The 27,292-nt window shown below is 40.5% G+C and overlaps 1 protein-coding gene across 1 annotated transcript in view; it reads right to left on the bottom strand.

Moving 5' to 3' along the window:
- BMPR2 (bone morphogenetic protein receptor type 2) overlaps positions 1–27,292 on the bottom strand; it is a 174,736-nt gene that overhangs the window by 50,101 nt on the left and 97,343 nt on the right. The window contains exons 2-3 of the mRNA XM_065413053.1: positions 18,766–18,939; positions 15,617–15,796 (exon numbers count right to left, since the gene is read on the bottom strand). Of these exons, the coding sequence (XP_065269125.1) occupies positions 15,617–15,796; positions 18,766–18,939 (354 nt within the window). The remainder of the gene's footprint in view (positions 1–15,616; positions 15,797–18,765; positions 18,940–27,292) is intronic.

Here is a 27,292-nt window from a genome sequence, read left to right as displayed (position 1 = left end):
GCAAATACAATACAGTACTGTGTTAAACTTAATCTTCTAAAAAATCAAGGGAAAGTTTAAAAAAAGGTTTGACAAGGTAAGGAAACTCTTTCTGTGCTTGTTTCATTTAAATTAAGATGATTAAAAGAAGCATTTTTCTTCTGCATAGTAAAGTTTCAAACCTGTATTAAGCCAATATTCATTGTAAACTTTTGAAAGAACAACCATAACGTTTTGTTCAGAGTTATGAACACCTCTGAAATGTTGGTAACTCTGAGGTTCTACTGTACCACAAAAGAACCACAATACCATAGAGGGTAGTGACTTCTTAGACCGGATCACATGACAGAATTCACCATCAGAGGGTCTCATCTGAGGAACGCAGCAACCAATGTTCATGTACTGTTCAATAGTGGTCTCAGCATTCATTAGCCACTTGGCCTGTAAATCCTATTTGGCACCTCAGTGGGCTATCACTTAATTGGTGTAGTCCAAAACTTGGGTGAAAACTTTAAATCAGTTCAATCAAGATTAAAAAAAAAAAATCATGTTTTTTTAAATGTTGGATCAGGGCTTGTCTTCACTACCGTGCTAAATCCCATCAGCATAACATGGCATAGACACTGCTTTAAGTCAATGCAAGTTATGTTGACTTAAAGTTACGTAACTTACGTAACTAAACTAGAGTAATTTAGATAGACTTACAGTGTTAGTGTAGACAAAGCCATAGTGCTAGACAAAGCTTTGTTATAGCATCAAATTTCAATCTGTAAATTTACCACATTACTGGACAGAAGCAAGTGCTTTTACAGAAAATACCTAATTAAGAAAACAGGAAAAATAAATTCCCTTGAGAGATTTTTCAAGTAATAATTCTGTATTCTGCATGAATAGGGTTATTCATACTTAATACAGTGATCTAAAACAGATCTATTCAACATTACTGGCATTCAATTTTGTGCTCAAGACTACTTAGATTGTCTATCTGCCTCTTGTTATTGAAAACTTTCTGCATGCTAAGACCTGTCTCACAATGACCACATTCAGGTTAGAAAAGGTGTAGGAATTAAATGCCAATACTATTAGCAGATGGCACCTGAGAATGCTTTACAACTAAAGCTTAAAGGTTGTCCTTGTCCCTTTTAATCTTAATGACTCCATTCAACCAAACAATTGTAACGAAAAATAAACATGGTAAATCTGTGCCCATGACAAAATCAAGTAAGAGGAATTGTAATAGCAAAGCAGAATAGAAGATGGATTTATAAATTATAATACTCTTAGTGAGGCTAATATCTCCAGATTATGAAAATTGGAGAATTGGTCTGAAAGCAGTAAGATGAAATTCAATAAAGACAACTGCAAAGTACTACACTTAGAAATGAAAAATTAAACACAGATACAAAATGGGGAATAACTGACTAGGCAGTGGTATTGTTGAGAAGGAGCTGGGTTATAATATATCAAAAATGTAATGAGTCAACAATGTGATGCTGTCATGAAAAAAGACAAATATCACTCTTGAATGTACTGTATTAATAGGAATGTCATATGTAAGCGGGAGGCTTCAGCTGGAGAACTATGTCCAGTTTTGGGTACTATGCTTTAAGAAAGACTTGAACAAATTGGAGAGAGTCCAAAGGTGAGCAACAAATATCATAAGAGGATTAAAAATATGACCTAAGAGGAAAGGTTGAAAGAATTGTACATGTTTAGTCTAGAAAAGAGAAGATGGGGGAATATAACAACAGTATTCAAATACCTACAAGTTTGCTATAAATAGGATGGTGATCAACAGTTCTCTATGTTCACGAAGGATAGGACAAGAAGTAATCAGCTTAGTTTGCAGCAAGGAAGATTTATGTTAGATAGTAGGAAAAACTAACTAACTAAAGCACTGGAATAGGTTACCTAGAGAGGCTGTGAAATCACCATCCTTGGAGGTTTTTAAGAACAGGTTAGGGTATGTCTACACTACTCGCCGGATCGGTGGGCAGCGATCAATCCAGCGGGAGTCGATTTATCGTGTCTAGTCTAGACGTGATAAATCGACCCCCAAGCACTCTCCCGTCGACTCCTGTACTCCACCTCCGCGAGAGGCTCAGGCAGAGTCGATGGGGGAGCGGCAGCAGTCGACTCACCGGGATGAAGACACCACGGTAAGTCGATCTAAGTACGTCGACTTCAGCTACGTTATTCATGTAGCTGAAGTTGCGTAACTTAGATCAATTCCCCCCTCCCACCTCCCAGTGTAGACCAAGCGTTAGAGAAATACCTGCCAGGACTGGTCTAGGTGTACTTGGTCTACCTCAGTGTGGGGAAATAGACTAGATCACCTCTTGAGGTCCCTTCCAGTCCTACATTTCTGTGATTCTAAGTTTGATCAGCTTCTAGAAAGCAATACCTTTCCCACAGGGTCTGTGCTTCATAGAAGACAAATGTTTAATTTGTAAAATATGGAGCAAATGAGTGGAGGGAAGATGGCATGTTTAATATTTACAAGCTGCATGTTAATCACATTAGATATCTTTGAGCTTCACTTACTTTAATAATGTATCTCTACTAAATTTGACCTCTAGAAATTCTTAATACACTGATATATCTTGATGGCATATCTAGAATTGCCATATGTTTCAGTTAATATACATTACTGCTTTTAATAATGTAACAGAGCAGCACAAAAAATTATATTGCTAAAGTCTTGATTCATATATTCTCTTGTTTTATATTCAAACTACAGTAGTAGAGCAGTCATCTCAATTTCTAGCATCAAAGGTCACAGAACATGAGCATTACACCTTAGTCTACATTAACTACAACTGAGCAAAGTAAAATCATGTGACACAGGAATAGTCCACATTCTTGGAATTCCAGTGTAATTACATAAATTAAACTAGCTCTACAACTCTAGATTCAATTTAAAAATATCATTTTTATGTGTTTATATAACACAAATATGCAAATACAAAACTCAACCTTGAGCTACTGAGTCATGATCAGTGCCTCTGTAATTATGGATCCAAGGTTTTGACTCCCTAGATAACATTGTAGCTGACTAACACCCATCCCTAAATTCCTTAAAACAAATCCAATCCACAATTAATTTTCCATATGTGGTCTCCTGTTGTCAGAGAAATACTATGCCAAATTTGAAGTGAATTGGACAACTGTTTTAGGAGGTATAAAAGTTAAAATATTGGAAGGTTTTTCACTTTTTGAAAAATCTTTTTTTTTTTTTTTTTTTTAATGGCATTGCCTAGAAACTCAAACTATCTGATTCATCTGTCTTCAATGGGAATTAGAGAGAGAGTATTTTTGAGAGGCTGATATTTCATTCTGGAACTATTTGCTATGAACTTTTGAACCTTCTAATAGTCTGTAAACATTCATGTGGACTTCCTAAGGTACCCAGCCTTAATCACTTCTGAAATACCTATCACTGTAGGATTAACTGCCTTCTTCAGACAGAGCTTTTACAGTGCACTAAGGGCTGGTCTAAACCCAGTTTTTGGATAGTGAAATTGATGTAACTGTCCAGCATGCTGGCAGCTGTACCAATGTACGAGTGTTTATGTGTGTATATCTCATTTCAGTAAAAGCACTGAAATGGAGTCCACACTAGGGAGTTACAAGAATTAACTGTTTTGACTACAAAAACCGTGTGTTGAATTGCCACTTCCTTACTCCCCAGGAGCAGAATATACTGTTCTCAGAGCATTCCCAGGCCCTGCCAGCTCAAGAAGGAAGGACCAAGTGAATATTTGGAAATCAGTTTTTACCCACATGAGAGTATAATTCAATTCTTATATAGGCAGCCTCCCTCCCCCTTATTTTACTATTACTAATTTTAGAGGTGACAAAGGGGGAATTTTCTGTAATATTTTTATGAATCTTGTGTGCCTCAGTTTCCTCTATATTTTGCATGGTTACCTGAAGTGGGGGGAAGGACTGTTTGCTCTCAGGGCAGGCTAAGAGACATAGATATGAATGACGTCTAGCTTTCTGAGCCCAAAGAAGTCATTAAAAAGGACTGGCCCCATATCAATGGAGAATCTCAGAAGACAATGGCAAATCCAATCACTAGAACATTGACACTTAGGAACCAACGACCCAGAAGAAGATGGATTTCCCCACCTCAAGAACAAAGTACTGGGAAGATGTGAGGTGGGGGATAAGAGTTAGCTGCTGGAAGGAGTCTGGGCTCCCACCTGGGAAGTGACCAAGGAGAACAGACAGGGAGAGACAGCCTGAACAATGAGGTTCAATGGGCTGGGCTCTAGGCTAACCAGAATGGTCTATGCTTTAACCTTCATTTCTTTATGCTAACCTAAGGACTTCCTATGCTGTGTTCCAGTTGACTAATAAACCAACTGTTATGAGAACACTGTTTGAGTGTCACTGCAAATGCTTGGTGAGGTGCATTAACTCCTGGAGAGTGTACAAGTCTCTATCAGGAGTCCATCTGAGTTGGATTCATTGAACAGAGCTCACGGTGTGAAAGAAGAGTGCTGGAGCTCCAGAGGTTCAGTCTAAGGAGGCGGTGAGGCCATGTGGCCTACCCTGTGCAGGAAGAGTGAGACCTCTTGGGGGTCTGATACACTGAAGAGGTTCTGTGTACAGACTGTTCTAAAGCTGGGGGGGTGTAGCACCAATCTTGTGGATCCATGACAATATTCATAGGACTTTTTATTGTATCTGCCAAACAGCAACCAAGTATCCTGAGCAGAATTAACCAATTACAGACATAGCAGGGAAGATCTCAAGACTATCAGCAAAAGGAGAAATAGTCTTGTCATGTCAGTCTACTTCCCCATTCTAGAGGGACACGGTGGGTGAGGTAACATTTTTTATTGGATTGATTTCCAATAAAAGATATTACCTCACCCACCTTGTCTCTTTAATATCCTGGGACCAACATGGCTACAACACACCAGTCTAGAGTGTCATATTTATTACACCTTCCATTGAGACAAAAGGTCAGGTTTTAGTTTTCTTAGAAGCTGCTACCAGAAACAGTATTATAAGTTGGCCAATATGGAGCGTTTCAAGAAAATGTATTTGACATCTTTCACCTCATTCCAGAAAAGCCCCGAACACACTACTTCTCAAGTCACAGGGAACCCTGAAAGTTACTCTTCAATCTAAGCCTGTTAAATAGCATTGCAAAATGTGTGTAAGATGTATATATCAGCAAGTTCCTCATCATAGCAACTGGATTAAAGATTGGAAGAGTAGATCATCCTTGCCTGTTCCCTGTTTGCCATAAAAAGAGAAGAGGCAATATAGTATTCCACCTCCAACTCCTGCCCTGCCCTTTTGATTTATTCTCCAATTTTCCACTAAAACATTGTCCAAGAATTTTCATTTTTCATACTCTGTATTTGCCTTTGGCTTCCTTTTGAGGAAGCATTCACATAAAAGATACAAAATGTACTGTAGAAATGGACATCTGATGATTATTACATTGTATTCAGATTGTTTGCAGTGTTGTTGTAGCCATGTGGGTCTCAGGATAAGAGAGCGCCAAGGTAGGTGAGGGAATATGTTTTATTGGACCAACTTCCGTTGGTAGAAGGTACAAGCTTTTGAGCTTCACAGAGCTCTCCTTCAGGTCTGGGAAAGAAAACCAGAATGGCTGAGCTAAATAAAAGTTGGGACAGATTGTTAAGGAAAGGGGGTAAACACAAGTTGTGGGAGACCACTTAAAATGAAGTGGGCAGTTAAGGGTTAGCAGGCAGTGTGGTGTGTTACGAATTGCTGTAATGAGACATAAAACCAGTAAACCTATTGAGTCCATGTTTTTTAGTGTGTAGCACAGTTGTGAATTTAAGTTCCCAGGCTTGCCCTTTAAAGATGCTGCGCAGGTTTCCTTTGAGGACAAGTACCAACAGGTTGGATATGGAGTGATCACTTTGTGAAAAGAGTTCGGCTACAGATGATAGTGTTTTTGTCTCATCACTTTTCTGTGTGAGTTCATTTGAGAGTATAGTGATTGTTTAGTTTCAATCATATAATTGTTGTTGGGTCATTTGATGCACTGGATGAGGTACACCACATGTTGTGATAGGTATGTGTAGGACCCAAGAATCTTGAAAGGTGTGTTGTGGGGGGTATTGATCATTGTAGAAATGGAGATATGTCTGTACAGTATTAGAGGAATGTGCAGCACTTCAGAGACACACAAGACAACTTGGTCCCTTCCCCAATCTAACACATTGATGTCAAAGAGACCATTTACGTGCTTGAAGTTAAGCACATGTGTGCTTGCAGGATTAAGGTCTAAATAAGAAATCGGAATTGAAAAACAGTGGAAACAATTTTTTTTCTACTTAAAAAAAAAATCAGACTTCACCTCTGTCATTAGACACACAAATCAAGGTTATATCAAGGCAAGTTATATCAAAGTAACTGTCAAACCCTATCTTCTATTACCCACCGCTCTCTTTCAGTTTCCAATATATTTTCTGAAGAATACTGGTAAGGTCCATTTTCTCTGAACTCAGTGTTATACCATACTACTGATTTCTGCTAATACAGCCCTGATTAAACAGACACATTGTGCTGCTCTCATTTATCCAATGAAATGAAAACAGCAGATTGATAAAGCAATAAATAGGGAATTTATTCACAAAGTGAAATGCCTTTAGGAAAAATTTCTTTGAAATGTTCCCACTTTTACAAACAAAACTGAGATAAATATATTGTGTGTCTGTTATCAGCATTTTGATCTTTAATGCATACAGATTTGTAACAACATACCTCTACATAGACTTTAGTTTTTCTTGTTACAGGAGGTTCTGTCTTCACAGCTTACAACATTTCAAATGTTCAGACCACAGTTACACACAAAGCTTCTATTTTAAATTCAGTAAAGATATGTTTGATGTTGAGAGACTGGTGTTCTTATATGGTTAAAACATTAAATGCCGCTAAAGTCAATCTTTAAGAGATATTCAGCTTTTGGTAGATCCACTTCTAACTGCAATCATTAATAGACATTACCTGACTCATGTGACCAGGTATCCTGGCTCTAAGAGACCGTCTGAAGTGTTTTTGCTGGTTCTGCAAAAGCTGGATTTTGTCCCAATCTCAGTATAAACATTTAGGTGGATACTGAACTGCCTTAATCTGCTCCACACTGGCTCCCTGCCAGCATTCTCATCTCCTCCATTTGTACCCCCCATTTCTTAATCCCACATGCTGAAACCTTTTTACTCACATTCAATGTCCACCCTTGCTGGTCTTAATTAGCATGTCCTGATTTTGTGCTTCCAAAACATGGTCACTCTCTGATCAATGCACTCAGTCTGCATCCCATGTTAAATAAACAGAAAACCTTTTAATTTACTTCCTACAATCAAATAACCAATGGCAACAAGCAGGGATGATAGATTCTTCCTAAAAGTGTGTGTGGGGGGGAGGCGTGAGGTCCCACCCCCTCTGTGGCCACACCCCTACCCCTCCTCTTCCCCCGAGGTCCTCCCCGGCCAAGCCAGAAGCCGGAGCCGGGCCAGGGAGCCTGGACCCTTGTACCTGCCCAGGGTGGGGGGGCTGAGAACAGCCCCAGGGCCATGTCCCCACCCCCTGGGCCCTCAGCCCAGGGCAGGTGGTGGGTTTGCAGCTCACCATAGCTGCCCTCATGGCTCTTACCCCGATACACCTCCAGCTTTTGGCCTGGCCTGGGGGTAGGGCCTCGGGGGCTGAAGAGCTGCAGCCAGGCCCTGGTAAGAGCTGCCCGGGCAGCTGTGGGGAGCCGCAGACCCTCCACCTGCCCTAGGTGGGTTGCCCAGGGGGTAGGGACATGGGCCGGGGGCTGCTCTCAGCCTCCCCGCCCCCACTCTGGGCAGATGGAGGGTCTGCGGCTCCCCACAGCTGCCCAGGCTCCCTGGGCTGCTCTTACCTGGGCTGGACTCCAGCTTCTGGCCTGGCCAGAGGTTAGGGCCTCGGCGGAAAGAGGAGAGTTAGGGGAAAGAGGAGAGTTTGCCAGGCTCATGGCAAAAAGTGGACAGGCCAGGCCCATCCACTCTCTAAAGTGGGAGGGTCACTGCCCCTTGGCCCCCCCATTCTGGTTCCCCTGGCAACAAGTCTACCTTCTTAGATTTTTAAACCATTTTTCAATTTTCAGACAAAAATTAGAAAAAGAATTGAAGAGTCAGTTAAAAGATTAAGGAGCAGGTATAAAAAAATGTTGCAAAGCTTTGTCAGTAATTGAAAAAGAATCAAAACCACTTTTATAAAATGATTTTACCATCTACAGGGTGTATGCCACAATCTCCCTCATAGAAACCTCCTTCTTATGCTCTATTCCCATGTGCAGCCCTCTGCATGCTTTCCCTTAGCAAAGGCATATACCAAACCCATGTGCACTCACCTGTATCCACTCCCTAAGATACCCCTCTTCACTGTGTGTGATACTCAGACATGAAAGGCATGGTCCATTCATATGAAACACCTAGCTTTCTCCAGGCAAATTCCCTTTTCATAGGACATTCAGCATCCCCAGTAAGTACTTCAAGATTACCCCTCCTACAACCTGCCATTTCCTTGCAAGACACTGAGGAAAGGACAATGATCCATTCTGTCCCATCTTTTCACTGAGCAGAAAAAATAGGTGTGGTGTCTGTGACACTGCACCCCATATTCTTCACAGTGATATTATTATGATATGATTATGACATAATTATGATGCATTTTGTACAAGATGGGTCATGTGAGGTGTCACTGGAAAAGTTATGCTTTGCTGAATAGGATTATCCTATTTGTATGCAAGTATCATTTTTGTATCTAAAGTTAGGAATATTGACTATGTATCTGTATTTCAATCATGCTTACTTTGGGTGACATCCACAACTAGCCTTTCTGGTATAAAAATGAAGAAGCCAGACAGTGCTGATGGCCCATCAGCAAACATAATGGATCCTGGAAGAACTTAACCTTCCTGTAAACGTTCCAGACAGCGTGTAAGTAATGGCTGCTATGACTCAGCAAGGTATGCAAGGGCATGTAACCAGGCCACATGACTCTGACTCCATCTTGAGATGTCTCTGTTTTTCCACAAACAGAGTTTGGGACAAAAGGGCTCCCGCTATAGGCTAAAGCTATATAAGGCAGGGAGAGACATCATCTGTTGTTCTTCACTCCCCACACAAGAGGACTCCTGGAAACACCTGAGGAAAAAAGACTGAACTGGGGGAAGTGCTGGACCCAGGCTGAAGGGATTTCTAGCCTGTAAAGACCTGGGGATTCCAAACTATAAAGCAAGTGCAGCTTGTCCCTTAAAAATCTGCAAGCCTGCTTGTACTACCTCTCAGGGTGAGAAACTGCTAATTCATATCCAATCTATCTAGTATATTAAGCTTAGTTTGCTTTTTTTTAATTTACTAGGTAATCTGCTTTGATCTGTTTGCTATCACTTATAATCACTTAAAATCTATCTTTTGTAGTTAATAAACTTGTTTTTTCTTTATCTAAACCAGTGAGTTTGAGTGAAATGCATGGGAAATCGTAGCTCAAGTGGCAAAGGCTGTTGCATATTCCTCTCCACATTGGGAGGGGGGGGGAAGGGAGGAGTGAAATCTATGATCTTACACTGTACAAATCCCTGTGCAGTGCAAGATGGTATAATTCTGGTTTTATATTTCGGGGGGAGGGGTCCTAGGTTGGGAAGCTCATGGTTATTTTGGCTGTAGCCTCTCTATTGTTTGTTCATGCAGTAGCTGGTCAGAGAACCTGCATGTAACTGCAGCTGGGTGTGTCCCTACCTGTGTGAATGCTGGAGGAAGTGTAGGACCAGGAGCAGGTCTGCAGCCTGTCACAGCAGCACAATGTGAGAAGGAGTCCAGGCTGGTGGGTCAGGGGGCTCAGTGGCACCCGGGGGGGAAACTCGTCATAGTGTCCAACAGCCTAATCTCTCTCTCGCTCAAGTGCACAAGGAGAAGTGGCTTAATCCTTCCTCCAACCACTTCCCAAGAAGAAAAGTGGGATGTTGTGGCTTCTACTGGTCAGATCCTCCCCACAACCAGTGAAGAGGAGAATCAGGATGGGTAGTGTTCTCTAATCTGGTCCTTTCCGACCAGGACAAGGAGGAGCAGTGGCAGAAAGGTGGCCCTTTCTCATCCTGACACTCTTAACCCAGAAAAGATTAAATAAACTTGTGACTTTGGCCCACTCCACACACACATGCTGAAGCACAGATCTTACTCGGCCTCATCCTTCTCACACACTGCAAGAGATCAAGAAGGATAGAATGCCACTTGGACCCTGCTTTTACTTCTCTCCTCTATAAGAGACTGACCATTTTCCAGCAGTCTGTAGCTTTACTTTGAATCATGACCATTTATCACATGAGGATGGGCAAGGAAAAAAATTCAAATAGGGAAGCACATTTATTGACAAATCACTGTCTTTGAGTAGACAGAACACTGCCAAAATAGAGAGAAGTGCTCCATCTGTATAAAACTAGTATCACCCGAGAATGTAATTGCTCAGGCTCTGCATTTGCTGAAAAACTGAAATAAAAAGGAGTGTCAATTTTGAGGAGCCAGTATCAAACACTACTCTCAAGAAAAACAGTTCAAGATAAGAAGCGAGAGTGAGCAGGATTAGGGCAACTGAAATGATCTAATTCTAAACTTTCAATAGGAGCAACAATATCTTTTATTGGACCAACTTCTGTGGGTGAGAGAGACAAGCTTTTGAGCCACACAGAGCTCTTCAAGTCTTGAAAGCTTGTCTCTCTCAACAACAGAAGTTGGTCAAATAATAGATATTACCTCGCCTACCTTGTTTCTCTAGTATCCTGGGACCGATACAGCTACAACTACACTGCATACAATAGGAGCACCATCAGGATGCCACCTTCACTCACCTGACCCAGCTATTCACTTTATAAAAATAAAAAAAAGTGTAGCTTTCTCAAGAAAGTTTTCACAAACTTGTATGCACTCTTACACAAATAATGTTTTACTTTAGTGGTAAGGACACTAAGCAAAGGAAGGTCATGATGCATCTCTGGAATGTTAAACCATGAAATCAGCAATCCAAAACAGAGAAACACCTACTTGTTTTGCTGTGGGAGTTAGTCAAATCTTTTACATAAATAATACCTTATGCTATTGTTTTAAATAACCTTCCAAATCCTCTAATAATTGAAGTCGACATTTACTATGAAAAGAACAAAAATCAACACAGTTTACCTACACTAGAAATATATCATATACCCAACAGAATGTGTTACAGAAACACAATCTTAATATTGAATTTCATTGTGTTAGTAATTTCAACATTTTAATGATAATATATGTATGATCAAGGATACAATCTTATTCTATCTATACAGATACTTATATGCACTCGAACATCATAGTATATAAGTGACTCAGATATTAAAGAATTTGTTCTCACAATACTCAGTGAGACAGGGAAATATTATGCTCACTTTACAAATATAGAATTGAGACCCAGAGAGATTAAGTGACTTGCCCAAGATCACATAGGAAATCTTTGGCAGAGCCCAGGAATCAATCCCAGATCTCTAGAAACCTTTAACCACAAGGTCAAACTTTGCCCCCTATCAGTCATTATTTGTTATTACTTTTGGTAAAAAAAAAAAAAATCCATCTGATCAAGTTTGACTTATCAGAGTGTGAAATAAAATGTTTTCCAAAAAAGTGTAGATTTTTTAAAAAAGACATTATACACTTCTATAACGCAAAACAATATACAGTAGATATAAATCTTCAGGCTTCGCATAAATGTCATTCCTCACTCTTCTTGCACCCTTAGCATCTGAAGGACACAAACATCCCCAATTTTGGATGCTTTACACTGGCAGGATACGGCAATATATAGTGCACTACAACCCACAGAGTATACAAAATTTGATTTGAAAATGCTGGCTACCAAGCAGAAAAGGTTTGGTCTCTCCCATACTATCTTAAAAGTATTAAGGGTGGGTATTACGGCTAGTCAAATGAGAGATTATTTAAATGAACGATTGAACTGTTAAATAAACGTTCCAGGACCTTATTTTTCTTTTTGGTTATTTAAAAAAAAGCAAAGTTAGTTAGCTGAGATTTTACATGCATGATGGTCAGAAAATTCAATGCAATGGCTCCTGTAACAACTCTAATTTGATCACACTGCACAGTGATTTCAGGGACCATTCTATTCTACGTCTCATTTTTCATTCTTAATAAAAGTATCTTTCAAAAAATGATGGGGCTGAAATTTAAATATAAAATCCCCCTTTTGTTGAAAATTTTGACCTACTATTTTTATTTGTAAGACCAAAAATTACTGTAACTGAAAAAGATCAAAGAAAAATAAAGAGTTTCTCGATTTTTTCAGGTTTTTTATTTTGTGTATTTGAGTACCCTATAGTCAGTTTGTGCATGTCTTTCACACACAGCTACAGGCGGAATACAAAAAATTTAAAAGCAAAATAAACACAACTGTTAAACCATAAAATTGGCTGACTCACTGGCAGTACAGTACCTGTAAGCATTATTAACTCACTTTTCTAAACTGACTAGCTTTTAAATTATTTATGTCTGTAATGTTTTCAGATTCTCTTAATTAATAATCAACCTACTTTTCAAATTTATATTTGGTATTCCAGGAATTAGAGGCCACTTTTGAAAACTTGGATATATCATGCCCTTAATGACTACCTACATAGACACTTATTAATGCCCAACTCATTTTTTTTAATAGTGCGTTGGAATATCATGAGTATGAAAAATGTCATATGAAACAAAGTTCTATTTGTGCATGCTCTGTTGTGCATGAAAGGAAAAGTTACAGCAAAAGAATATCTATGGTTACCTCTCGATGCCCTGAACGGAATGTTATAAATGTATGTAAGACTCCAATCTCTCGAGAAAATTAAGCATGTTTTTGACTTCTATGGAACTATTTACACGGTTAAAGTTAGGCATAAGTTTAAATGCTTTACTGGATCAGGGTGTAAGAAGAGCTAGTTGGAAATTTTTCAACTAAACATCCTTCCATCAGAAAATGCCAACTGTCTAAACTAAATCTGCTCATAAGAAAATTTCAGTTTTGACAAATGTCTTGTTTTGAAACTTCTTTGGAAAAAAATTCAAAATTCTCAAAATGACCCTTTTCAAAACAAAAAATTCCTTTTATATTTGGAAATGACTAATTTTAAAATGTAAGCTAATTATAGTAAAAAAAATTTAGAAGATTGAAACAGAAATCTTTTGAAATTATCAAAACAAAATGTTTTAATTGATCAGAGCCACCTTTTTTTTTTTAATTGTCTGTTCATGAAAATTTTTGACATGTTTGACTGTCTCCCCAAATTTGGGATGGGAAAGCTTTTTGAAATTAAAATTTTTTTCTCAAGACAGGAAAATTGTTCCCCGCCCAGCTCTGGCATAAGTGAGTTATTGCATGTTTGATCTTGTGCCACGGAGACTGTCACAATTGTACCAGTTGCTAGAAATCAAATCACACTGATGTAGGGAGAAAAAAACAGCCATAAGAAAGAGAATGATTATATGTAGCAACTAAGTCTTGTATGAAGCCTTCATGCATCAGCTATTTTGAATGAAAACAGGTTGGTCTAAGAAAAAAAGACTTACTATCTTGCAGTGTGAGGTTTCCAAAATGAATCTCCGTCTTCCACATTACTTAAACTTTGCAACCACATCTATTAAATGTTTACATTTTGTAGTGTTTTACATTAGAACTGAAAGAATTTGGATAAGGATTACTTTCAGGAGTTGATATTTTGAAATTTTGGCACTACTTTCTAAGCTATGTTCTCGTAAATAGTTATATTTTTTTCACTTCTCAATACATAATAAATAGATTTCTGATTTTAGCAGCATCTAAGGAAAATGGGGTTGGATCACCTTACCTATATTACATAAATCAAATGCTGATGATTGCCTGTGTGTCTGATAAACATGTGAGAAAAACTGTAAATTTTCTCACGTTTATCAGACATACAGGCAATCTTCAGCATTTGAGTTATGTAATTTATAAATTTTCTCTTTGTAAAAGCTTAAATATTGCTATCTAATATGTCAAATCCATGTAGAATTCCTAACAGAATTTCAATGCCATACAGGGAGAGGTTCTAGGCTAAACCAAGAATCAGATGTGAACAAAGAAAAGGTCTTATAAAAAAGTAGCCATTTTCCAGAGGTAGACCATTAATTTTATGTAGATATGAATAATCCAGAACTCCACATTCACAAAATGCCTTATTTACAAGGGCATTCTATGGTCAGTGAAGAAGGTTGTACGGAAGTATAGATTAAGCCATTAAAACTGCAGGAATTTTCTACCTCTTTTTGTTGAGGAGTGATTCAACAAAATTAGCTCCAGATTTCCTGTCAGGTCAGGTTCCTGGGAATGACACTAGCCACCTCAAGGCTCTTCTATTTCAATTTGCCGACAGGACAAAAAGATCCTGGCATAGCAATCATGACATGGATTATTACAAATTGCTCTCTTACAGCCCCCTCTTTCTTTTCTGTTCTCTGACACTATTAAGTTGGGTGGTGTGAAAAATGTATTGCAGGCAAGAGCTGCTGATAGTCACAAATTACACAATTAAAAAACAAAACAGAGATTAGAATAGCTTGTGAAGATTCCAGAGATGAAACTCATCTTGCACAGAAATCTCTTCTCTTATTTTAATTCTCACTCTTTTCTGTCAAAGTGAAGGCAATGAAAGTTCATCAGTTCAGATTTCTGGAGATTACTGGCAGTACTGTTATCTAAACCTTAATCAAAGCAGCATCTCTTTTGGTTTTAGCTGCATCTTCCTACTATCACTTATGCTATAAGATATGATCTCTTCACAGTATATAAAGTTACTATGTTGGGCAGTCTGTTTAGAACACTGTAGCACCCCAATATGCTTATCAAGGTGGTACAGTACTGCTATGTAGATTCTGAATGTGTTTTAATCACGTTCTGAACTTTACTACAGCCCTACAAAATCCAAGACTGTACTATGATCAAGGAACACATTTTGACCCCATATACTCTGACCAAACCATACTGTGCTTTAAGTGTTTGGGCACTACTGTGCACAACTTTACAATACACTGTATACAGAATCTAAAATGCCCTTTTCACAGTGGGATCAGAAGGATGCTCGTTATAACCATATTTATATATAATTGTTGCTAATGGGATTCTACCATGGTTTCCCTGATCAGAATGGACAGTGTCTTTTTGACAAATAACCCCATGACAGACAATCCAAGGGAACAGTCTAAGGTACCATTTGGCTTGCATGCACCAGAAAATAACCCCTGACCACAAGAGGCAGAAAAACCATGCTAGAATTCTTTAAGCAACAGCCATATTTGAATGTTCTTATAGAGATTGCATAGTTCCAATCCCAGTGTGTACAGGACCTAAATGATTTGAAAGTACAAAGCAAGATAATGTATGACCTCTGTGAAAGAATAAAAACAGCAGTGAAGTGCCAATGTACTTTAATTTAACAACAAACAACAACAACAACAACAGCAGCAGCACAGTATAGCTTTAGGTTTCTATCAATACTCCATAGTAGCATGAAAAAGAAGTCTTTCTCAAATTAATTATACTTAAAGCATGAAATCATGTAGGTCTAGGAGTTTTGACTTACTGAAAAGTGTTGTATCAGTTGGGTCAGGAGGAGGAAAGTTTTCAGTGAAGTTGACATTACACAAGTCAGTGCTGCAGCAGCAGAAGCGATACGTTCCATTCTGAATCAAGGAAGGGGTGGTTGTTACTATACACTCCTCATACTGACACTCCTGTTGGTCTCCTATGTGAGACCAGCATCCTGCAAAAGGAAGGAAGTGAAATGGTACCAAATGGTACCAAAATTGATTTTGCACCAGTGTTTACATTTTTATATACTAAATATAATTAATAAATATAATTAATTAACTATTTTTTCTCCTCAACCTCTCACTCTCATCAGGCTTATCTTGTTCCAGTATAAGCCTACTTTAGTTTCCCCCATCTTAAAACGAACAACCTTGGGCTCCCCACACTCTTAAAACTAATCACCTAGCCTCTCTTCCTCCCTTCATCTCCAAATACGTCCTATGTGCCATCTACAACTGTAATCTGGAGTTCCTCTTCTGCAGTTCCATCCTAGACACTCCCCAAATCTAGCATCCACCCTCTATGCTTCATTGAAACTGCTCTACCCAAAATCTCCAGTGATCTCTTTCTGGCCAGATTTCAGGGCCAGTACTCCATCTTCCTCTTTTAGATCTATGCCTTTGACACCTTCGAACATGCACTTCTCCTTGAAATCTTGTCCTCACTCAACTTTTGTAACTCCATCCTCCCTCTTCTAGCTCTTCTCCTACCCTCTATAATCATATTTTCACTGTTTCATTTGGTGGATCCTTCTTATCCCCCAGACTTAACTTTCAGTGGAGTTCCTACATGGCTCCATCCTTGGACCTCTTCTTTCTTTCCTTCCACAGATGAGTAGGTTAATCTTATATGCTTGCAAGACTTCAGCTACCACAGGGGTTCTCAAACTGGGGGTCGGGACCCCTCAGGGGGTCGCAGGGTTATTATATGGGGGGTCAAGAGCTGTCAGCTTCCACCCCAAACCCTGCTTGCCTCCAGCATTTAAAATAGTGTTAAATATATTAAAAAGTGTTTTAAATGTATAAGCGGGGGGTCGCACTCGGAGGCTTGCTATGTGAAAGAGGTCACCAGTACAAAAGTTTTAGAACCACTGAGCTACCACCTTCAGACTAATGACTCACAAATTCACCTGTTCTCCCATTCATCAAAACCCACATCTTTACCTATCTTTCTGACAATCTCCTCACAGGATCCAGCTGTCACCCTAAACTCAACATGGCCAAAACAGAGCACTTGATCTTTCCCCCGCAGATCCTCCCTTTTTCCTACATTTCTGATACCACAGGCAACAGTACCATCCTCTTAGTCACTTGGACCCACAATCTGGATGTCATCTTTGTCTTGACCTTCTCTCTAAAGTCATAAAGTCAGGCCATGTCTAAATCCTGCAGATTATTCTTGTGTAATATCTATAAAATTCTGTCTATTCTTATCTTTGTCTTGACAAATGCAAGTTCTTCCTCTCTGGTATTCATTAAAGCAAACTTGTCTCATCGAATCCATTCAAAATGCTGCTGTTAAGATTACCCTTCTGGCTTGCTGCTCTGACCACATTACCTCACTCTGAGTTCCACCAGCACTACAAGAAAAAGTTTCTTGTCTTTAATTTGAAAGCCCTTCCAAATGTAGCTTTGTCTTCTTTAACAGCTCTAATAATTTATTGCAATATTCCGCATCACTTTCCCTTCACCACTGTTCCCAACCTTCTTCCCCTTAATTCCTTTTCCTATGCTCTTATTTTTAGGTTTACTAACTCCCCTATTCCTGCCATTATCCCACCTCTACCCCTAATTAACCCCCCCCCCAAAATATATAAAAAAAACCTGATTAAAATAATAAGAGTAACTGACTGGGACACTGCACACTGTGTCTTTAAATATGAAGTGCTCAAATCATCCCTCTGTCATGCTACCTTCGACTGGATTAATCCAGTGCACAGAGCCCCCTTGCAATGGAAAGTCTCCCTGGAGAAGGCCATTCAATAGCATGAGCCACCCACAATCATCACACGTTCCAGGAGATCTACAGTAACCCAGTGTTGCCCAGGAGGTACGCTGGCCACAATTTAAAACTGTTCTCCCTCGTAGCAACTCTAGAGGACAAAAGAGCAAATATCCTTGAGGTGAAGACCCCAAAACATAGTTGCCCTATCATGCAAATGATTGTAATCTGCAGCTATGTTGCTCAAGCCCCAATCATTTCCTCTAAATATATTAAAAATTTTGTGGAAAAGAACATTTTCTACATCCAGAATGGATTAAAGTACCATTCAGATACCTCTAACTACTGATTAAAGAGAAACAGAGATAGTCTAAGTGAAAGATTAAATTAATGTTCTAGCCTTTCAGCTCTGGAGATTGGGAACACAGTTTGAGTTAGGTTACAAGAAAAACATATGTGGTGTTTTTACCTGGTTCCCAGTGATATTTACACACTTCCCTAAACTACTACAGTGTGGTTATCAGATGTGATTATCAGTCTCTGCTGAAAAATGACTTAGAAATGGCCTAACAGTTCTACACCTGGATTAAATGGCATTTGATCAGAGTAAATATGACTTTTACTGTAGCTATGACTCTCTTAACATCCTTGATCACTAAATACCAATTCTCTAGTGAGCAAGATTGGTTGATTAGTGGAAGTATTTTTGAGAAAATTATAATTTTGTGACATATTTATTATATTCATGTATAGAGTCCTTCATAATCAAACACATACAGTTAATGTAAAATTAACATCTCTGATTAAAGAGAAGTTTACTCTCTATCAGACATATTGCCAACTTAGCAACAGAGGGTCCTGTGGCACCTTTAAGACTAACAGAAGTCAACTTAGGAAATGTACTACAATTCACCCAGGAAAGCAGCTTTAATCTTGACATGCAGGGTAATAAGGTGTTTTATGCCTAATTTGCCTTGAACTATGCACTGAAAATGTACCTATTAGTCTTTCAAAGCACTTTTCTTTTTTCAAAAGGAACTTTCTGTTCACACCTAATAAACTGCCATACAGTAAGTTTCAGAAGAAGAAAAACAAGATTTATCTAATTGTTTAGCAAAAAAAAGCCTCGCAAATTAAAGCCTTCATACCAACAGGTTACTTCTACACAAAAGGATTAGCAAAGCTTATACTGTAACTTACCTTGTTTTACAAGATGTATGTCTCCTTCTCGTGTTTTTTCCCAAAGTCCATAGCAGCTGGTGCCTTTCACACATAAAATTGTGCCATTCTCCTGAGAGATTTGATTCTCATTGGTTCCATGGTCCTGTTGATATGCGTCCTTAAATGCACACAGCCGCTCCTCACTCTGGGTAGCTTGGGAAGAAAAGAAAACAGGAAAATCAATTTCTAGATTGTAACCAATTTTTCATAAAAATGTCTGCACATATGCATACATCATAATCAGCCCACTAGGTCTAGCATAGAAAAGGTGATTTAGGTCTTTCAAAAGCCAACATTCAAGAGTATTTTGTTCTTGGCATATGAACATGTAATCCCGCAGTCACAAACAAAGCTAAGGTCTACCCCAAGGTTAATATGATGACAACAACAAAAAAACATTACTAAGTGCATTAAAAAAATGTAGATTTCTGAAACTTTACAGGTACAGAATACAAATTATTCCAATGCACAGTGTGCATCAGTTGGGAGGCTTCTCCAGCCTACCTGTTATGATTGCTCGGTAGCGACGTGGTACACATCCTTTTGCCAGGGCTAAGTGTATTATCATTTAATTACTTCCAGATCCTTTTGGCATCAGGAGCTAAATCAAGCTGAAGGCTGATGGGCTCCCACTGGACTATCAGTCCAGTCCAATATTGTGTATGCGTCACCCATGGGTGGCGGGTATAGGAGGCTAAGCCTCCCCAAATGGTCAAGAAATGCCGGATGCAGCGTGCCTCCCTTTGGAGGTGTGCTGGCCTGCCACCTTTGGAGCACTGCTGCTGGAAGCTCATGAGAAGTGGGGGGCCACTGGCGCCCAGACCGTTGACCTGCCCTCACTCCGCCCCGAGGCCCCGCCCTTGCTTCGCCATTTCCCCCAGAGGCTCCCTGCCGCCCGCCGCTCCCTCCTCTCTGCCTTGGGGAAGCAGGGGCAGGAAGAGGTAGAGTGAGGGTAGGGCCTCAGGGCAAGAGGCCAAGCAGGAGCAGGGCCTTGAGGCAGAGCACGGGAGGGGCCTTGGGGGGAGGAGGCCGAGCAAGGGTGGAGCGGGAGCTGGGGTCATGGTCCAGGCACCAGTGCCCCCCCCCACACTTTTAGGGAGCTTCCAGGGCTCATGCCCAGCCACCCCAAATGAAAGAATCACGTGCCGCCTATGGAATCGCCCATTCCATTTTCTTTTTGTCTCCGCTCTTCCACAAATCTATTCCATTGGGACCACTTTCTTCTCCCCAGCATCACACCTATTGCTGCCTCTGCATACCACATGTAGCAAAGAGTGCCAAGAAAGAGCATTACAGCAGAGTGAAAATGATATGATCCTGTCCAATGCTTCTGGGAAAACAAACGCTGACAGGAGCAGCAGCACATGCACAATCCTCCCCTGTGGGATTCACAGTAGGATATTTTAAAAATCCAGTAAAAGAGGATGAAAATGAATACCTTGATCCTATACCAAATTATCTCTTAATCTTAGATAATTATTATTAGCCTTCTCTGAGTATATATATTCCTTTTAGCGTTAATATTAAAAGATCAACAAACTTCAAAATATTTGAATATCTAGGAATTCAAAGGTTTTATCCACAGGATTTTTGTACTTTTTTCTATTTATATCATCACTTTCATAAAGGCATAGTTCATGATACTAAGTCTATATCATACTTTCATTAGTAACAGAACAACAAATATCTTTAAGGAGGACCTCAGTTGAAAGTCAACAAGTGCAAAGTATCTAAATTAGTTCCAATTTTCACAATGAACATACTTTTTACAACACCAACATACTTTTCTTTGAAAGTGATTTTGTGAAAAGGACACACTAAAGTTGATGCATGGGAACGTGGACACATGAATTCAAGCACACTACCATGATACTGGTCTACACTATGCTCTGTAGCAAAGAATTTCCTGTGAAGAATTTGCAGTACACATCTACATGTAAGCAGCTGTAATCTTGGCTCCTTCAATTCCAGGAAGTGATTACTACTAACAGGATGCATTGTTTAATAGACAAGTGACCTTTTGGGATAATTAACTCTGAACTTTAAAAAAAAAAATCATTAAATTGTAGAACATAAAATTGTAAATTATTAAATGCATTTATTTTGCTGGCCCACAAAGATGTATGTCTTTATGAGAATTTGATTAAAAGTGCAATAACATTCCCATATTATAACCAACCCAAAAGTGTTTATAACTGTTTGGTAGCAATAAGATTAAATAAAATTTCCAGAACTGGAATAAAATAAAATAAAATAAAATAAAATAATGGAGATATCCCATCTCCTAGAACTGGAAGGAACCTTGAAAGGTCATTGAGTCCAACCCCCTGCCTTCACTAGCAGGACCAAGTACTGATTTTGCCCCAGATCCCTAAGTGGCCCCCTCAAGGATTGAACTCACAACCCTGGGTTTAGCAGGCCAATGCTCAAACCACTGAGCTATCCCTCCCCCCTACTCTTAATTATAAAACCATAAATAGGCACTAAGGGGTCAAAAACTCAAGATATTCCTTATCCTGAGAACCCATATAAAGGTAGACTGCTAAGCAAACTAGCCTATACATAATAATCCCAGCAACACTCTGTGGTATCAATGAATATTACATTACACACAAAAACAACATTAAAGTTGCAATATCAACAATAAGGTTGCAAAATCAAGCACTCAAAGGTTCGGAAATGTCTGTTTTAAGGTTATCTGTGCAACATTAAATTGGCCCCCTTCTGCATATGTATTATTATACAATCTTTAATTACAAAACATACTATTTAAACAGAACCCTTGCCCTCATTCTGTGCTCCTGATGGATGATGCTCACTTAATGAGCAGCTACTCAATGTTTGTTTTCTGCTCATTGTTCACTGTGTGACCCCAGATCTTATTTACGGCACCTTATTCAACCCCTACTATGAAGAATTATTTTCCTCACTGGCTTTCTTATGGTGCTCATCACTATAGTATCCGAGTGCTTCACAAACATTAATTTATTTATTTTCACAGTATCTTGTGAGGTGAGCTAAGTTCCATCTAAGCTGCGCAGCTATCAAGGGCCGCACAGGCGAGGAGAGGCGCCTCTCCCCCGGCCCTGGGCTGCTGCTGCTGCGAGAGAGGGCTCGAGGGAGTCCTGTCTCCCCGCCGCAGCCCTGGTGCAGCCTGCACCCCAAACTCCTCATCACCGGCCCCACCCCAGAGCCCGCACCCCCAGCCAAAGCCCTCACTCCTTCACACCCCAATCCTCTACCCTAGCCCTAAGCCCCCTCCCGCACCCCAAATCCCTCATCTCCGGCCCCAATCCAGAGCCCTCATCCCCCCACATCTCAATCCTCTACCCTAGCCCTGAGCCTCCTCCTGGCACCCCAAACCCCTTATCCCCAGCCCCACCCAAGAGCCTGCACCCCCAACCCGAACCCTCACCCCCCCCACACACACCTCAACCCTCTGCCCCAGCCCTGAGCCCCCTTCCACACTCCAAACCCCTCGGCCCCAACCCCGCCACTCATCATCTCCATAATTGCACACATAACAAAATTAATTCCACACATGGATGTAAAAAATTAGAGGGAACATTGGAGGTGAGATATTATCCCCATTTTACAGATGGGGAACTGAAGCTCGGAGAGATTAGGGTCAGAGTACACACTAATTTTAGGTGTTCAATATGAGACGCCTTGGACTACATTTTCAGAGGATTTAGCGTTATATAGAACTTTATGTTCAAAGCACAGTTCCCACTGACGTCAGCTGCATCTGGGACTGCTCCGCACTTCTGCAAGTAAGACTTGTGTCTCAAGTCAAGTGTGATGCTATATATATGAAAGATGACCATTTGTATCATTGTTGATACCACGGTTATACAATTGCAACAAATCCTGTACAAAGTATATCATGTAAAGTGTCAATGGAAAAGTTATGAGTTGCTAAATATGATTATTTTGTTTATATGCATGTATCATCTTTGTACCTGAAGTTATGAATATTGGCTATGTACTTGCATCTTAAACCTGTGTTGTGTTCCTGGGTGACACCCCTCAGAGAGCTATCTAGCCCTAATGTAAATTTTATGTGTTGATGGCCTACCAAGGACACTCCACTCTTACAATGGGCCATTGAAGAAACTCATCCCATCCAGATAGCTCTTCCTGAGGATGCCTCACACACCAAGGAGCCAATGTCCACCTCCTGTGATTCAGCAGAATATGTAGGAGCATGTGATATGCTCATGTGACTCTGGACTCCATCTTGGGTCAGTAAATTTCCATGCATATAGCAAAGGATATAAAAAGACACCTTGAGGCATCTCCATGTTGCCTCTTCCCTGCTCTAATTCTCTGGACTGTGGATTTACAACTAAAAGGAGAATCTTGAACTATGGACTGAGAACCTTCCAATCGTTTGGAAGTTACCAGAGAGACTTTACAAGCCAGCAGTCTATTCCGTCACTGCTACAAACCTGATATAAGGACTTCGCAATCATATTTATGTATATGATCTATTAACCATTTATCACACATCTTGAATACTGTGTGCAGATGTGGTCGCCCCATCTCAAAAAAAAGATGAATTGGAAAAGGTTCAGAAAAGAGTAACAAAAATGATTAGGGGTATGGAACGGCTTCCGTATGAGGAGAGATTAATAAGATTCAGGACCGCCCAGAGGATTCAGGGAGCCTGGGGCAAAGCAGGGGAGCCGCGGCGCTTGTACTCACCCGGTGGCGGTCCGGGTCTTCGGCGGCGGGGGGCCCTTCAGTTGCTCCGCGTCTTCGGCAGCACTGAAGGACCCCCCGCCGCCGAAATGCCGCCGAAGACCCGGACCGCCACCAGGCCGGGGCCCGGGGCAAATTGCCCCACTTGCCCCACCCCGGGCGGCCCTGATAAGATTGGGACTTTTCAGCTTGGAAAAGAGACGGCTAAGGGGAGATATGATTGAGGTCTATAAAATCATGACTGGTGTAGAGAAAGTAGATAAGGAAGTGTTGTTTACTATTTCTCATAACACAAGAGCTAGGGGTCACCAAATGAAATTAATAGGCAGCAGGTTTAAAACAAATAAAAGGAAGTATTTCTTCACACAACACACAGTCAACCTGTGGAACTCTTTGCCAGAGGATGTTGTGAAGGCCAAGACCATAACAGGGTTCAAAAAAGAACTAGATAAATTCATGGAGAATAGGCCCATCAATGGCTATTAGCCAGGATGGGCAGGAATGGTGTCCCTAGTCTCTGTTTGCCATAAGCTGGGAATGAGCAACAGGGGTTGGATCACTTAATGATTACCTGTTCTGTTCATTCCCTCTGGGACACCTGGCACTGACCACTGTCGGAAGACAGGATACTGGGCTAGATGGACACCTTTGGTCTGACCCAGTAGGGCCATTCTTATGTTCTTATAACTCTTTTCTTTTCTTAATAAATCTTTAGTTAGTTTACTAAGGATTGACTGGCAGCATGATATTTGGGTAAGATCTGAGATTCATACTGACCCAGGGATGTGTGTCTGATCCTTTACGATTAGAAAGAACCTCACATATGGTGAAATGGGTTTTCAATAATCTCTCACTATATTAGATTGTGTTGCCTGGATGAGAGCCAAAGGCTGGAATATCTAAAGGGGTCTGTTTTCACTTCTGATTAACCACTGTGGTACTGCAGATGCTGTTTCATTACGCGTTTGGTGAATCTAATTATAGAGCAACCCACCAGATTTGGGGATTGTCTGTGCTATTTCTTACAATCTACCCTGAGGATGGCACTCTCAGTGTGGCCCTTCCCAGGCACCCTGTCACATCAAGCACCAGAAAATGAGGAACACACAATTAGTGACCACCTACAAGACCCTGAGTCACCCCAAGATCAGGTCAACCCTGTGCACTGAATCGGAAAGGGGTCCTGTGGGAAAAAGTAGGATATGAAAATATAACGAAAGATTGTATCATAATGCATACACACAAGGGGGCCAAATTAATGTTGCACAGGCAGCCTTTAATTTTAGCATTTCCTAACTTAAGGGCCTTACTTGGGAACCTTAATAATGTTCTTTTTAGCATTAGGTTATTTTTGTGTATAATGTTATAGATTTAAAAAAAAATTGAAAATACAGAAAATCCATCATGTTATATTGTACTGACAACCACACGGATCATCAGCAGGATGAGAACCTTTAGATACACCACGCAGACTTAAGCTGAGTAACTGATAGTAGTAGGAGGCTGTCGTCCTCTATGTAGACCAGCAGTAGAGGGGGATAGGGTATTTTGCCAGGAAGCTTCACAGATCTCTGCTGACAACAGCAGAATAGTGAGACTCAGGAATTTTTCTTGGGCCCATTCTAGGCTCTGTAGGGACATGTGTCTAGTGGGCACAGTGTCTTCTGCCCATTTCCCCCCAAGCTTGATCCCCTTCTACCTCATCTTCCAAACTGTTCCTGTCCCAGTTCCATCTCTTCCCCAACCTAGCTTCTCATCCCAGTCCCATTCTCCACACCCAGCCAGTCCTGGTCTCCACTTCTCAAGCTTCTCATTCCAGTTCCAGTCTCCTTGCCCAGCAAGTCGTAGTCTCACTCCTCTAAACTCCCCATCCCAATCTTAATCTCACTCCTTCAGACTCTCCATTCTAGTCTCCTTGCCCAGCCAGTCCCAGTTCCTCTCCTCCTGGCTCCCGACTCTCCCCATCATCCTAACCTCCACCTGCTCCACCCTCACACAGGTTCACCATCCCTGTTCCCTCTCCAGGCTCACATACTGGCTCCTAGTCTCCATTTCCTACTTTGAGCTCCCAAGTTCATCCCCTTTCCCAGCCAGTTCCAGTCTCGCCTTTCCAGCTCCTTGTCTCAATCTACTCTCCCTCCTCCTGCAGGTCTGGCTCTTGTCCCATGTGCATTTGAATTAGACAGCTTCCTCCTTCATGCAGCTTTGGCAAGTGTGTGTGTGCCTTTAAGAGCACAGGAAACACAGGCTCTTTGCCCTCAGTACCGGGGCCTGGACTGCTCACAGCAGCCCAGAGCTACAACTGCAGGGGAAGTCCTGCTTGGGCCTGGGCTGGAGTGTACACAGTGTGGACAGAATCTTCAGAGAATTTAGCTAATAATGTTTTATTAGTCTTTACTGAATGTGTGAACTGCAATTTTTCACAAGTTTAGAAGTTAGCCAAATTGGAGCAGATTTTCATGGGGAAAGCAAATGTTACATCCCTTACACAAAAGCCAACGCCCCTTGCCAAATTTGAAGTCTCTTCTCTGATGAATGGGGCTCTTAGAACTTCTCAAATATTTTTTTTAATATGCGGAAAACAACGTGTTTTCACTAGCCTTGTCTTGGAAACAGCTGAACTGATATGTTTGTTTTTTAAAAAATCCAGCCCAAGGCAGACAACCATCATGGAAAATTTCAGCTCAAAAAGTTAAAGTTTGGCAAAGTTATAAGCAACTGAAAATAGGGTCTTATAATGGGAAATGACGGACAACCTGAAAAACTGGTAGTCCTACCAGCCTCACCTATAAAACAGTGTTCAGCTACACTACAAGTCCCTAATTAGAGTTCTACAAGGGACATACCACACTTAAAGTGGAGTTTACTATAATGTGAATATGCCAAACAGTAGTATGAGCCTGAAAATTCAGTTGGCTATCTAGTATTTCATATATATCCTTTTCTTTTCAAATGAGGATAGTCAGTCACATTGCTGAGGACAAAAAGGTCCTATATTATCGACTAGCATATGCTGCCCTGAGAAGTACTTGCCAGTCACATGCAGTAGTTTTATTCACAGGAACAAATGCTTCACGCCTGGAATACTCAGCTGTCCTGCATTCTCTGCTCCGTGACATGGGACTGGCCAAGGAAACAAATGTATGAAAAGATGGTACAATACTATCATTCCCAAACTGAAGCTAATTTCCTTGTTGAAAAGTAAAATCTGAGAATTATCACAGAAACACTGAAATGTATGACTTTCAAGAGGGAAGGGGAAGAAATCATGCATCCTTGAGAAATTTTATCATCTTCTCCTAGGGAAACCCTGCAGACTTTAAAATTAGTTGCATGTGGTAGCTGAATACAGCTAGGATCACATGTGAAAAAAGTTTTTTCTACCTTCCCAAGTTGCTGCTACATGGGACCTTTAATAATTAGCCTTTACTGACAATGAAGCCACCCAGACTTTGTTTCCTTATAAAAGAATTCATTGTGCCTAGTTTAAGGAAGAGGCTAATTTAGATTATTGAATCTAGCCTTGGTATCTTTGTTGGACTGGGAGGGAGGGGTGAGAGAGTCTACCATCACCTAGGGCTTATCTATATGACTAGTTAGTGCACAGCCAGCTGGGGTATAAATCCACAGCACACTAGTGTGCTACATACAAACTGTCCCTATGGACCCTGCTGCTGCACATTAAAAATTCCCTAGTGCACTTTAATCTACTCTGCTTTGAAGTAAATTCAGAAAAACTGCTAGAGTGGTTTAAATGATTGAAAGGCTATTATGTTTGCTTTCTACTCAAGTTTAAATAATA

Source organism: Emys orbicularis, chromosome 11 (genome assembly GCF_028017835.1).
Source record: "Emys orbicularis isolate rEmyOrb1 chromosome 11, rEmyOrb1.hap1, whole genome shotgun sequence".
In the NCBI taxonomy this organism is placed as follows: Eukaryota; Metazoa; Chordata; order Testudines; family Emydidae; genus Emys; species Emys orbicularis.
This window is presented reverse-complemented; position numbering and strand designations above follow the sequence as displayed.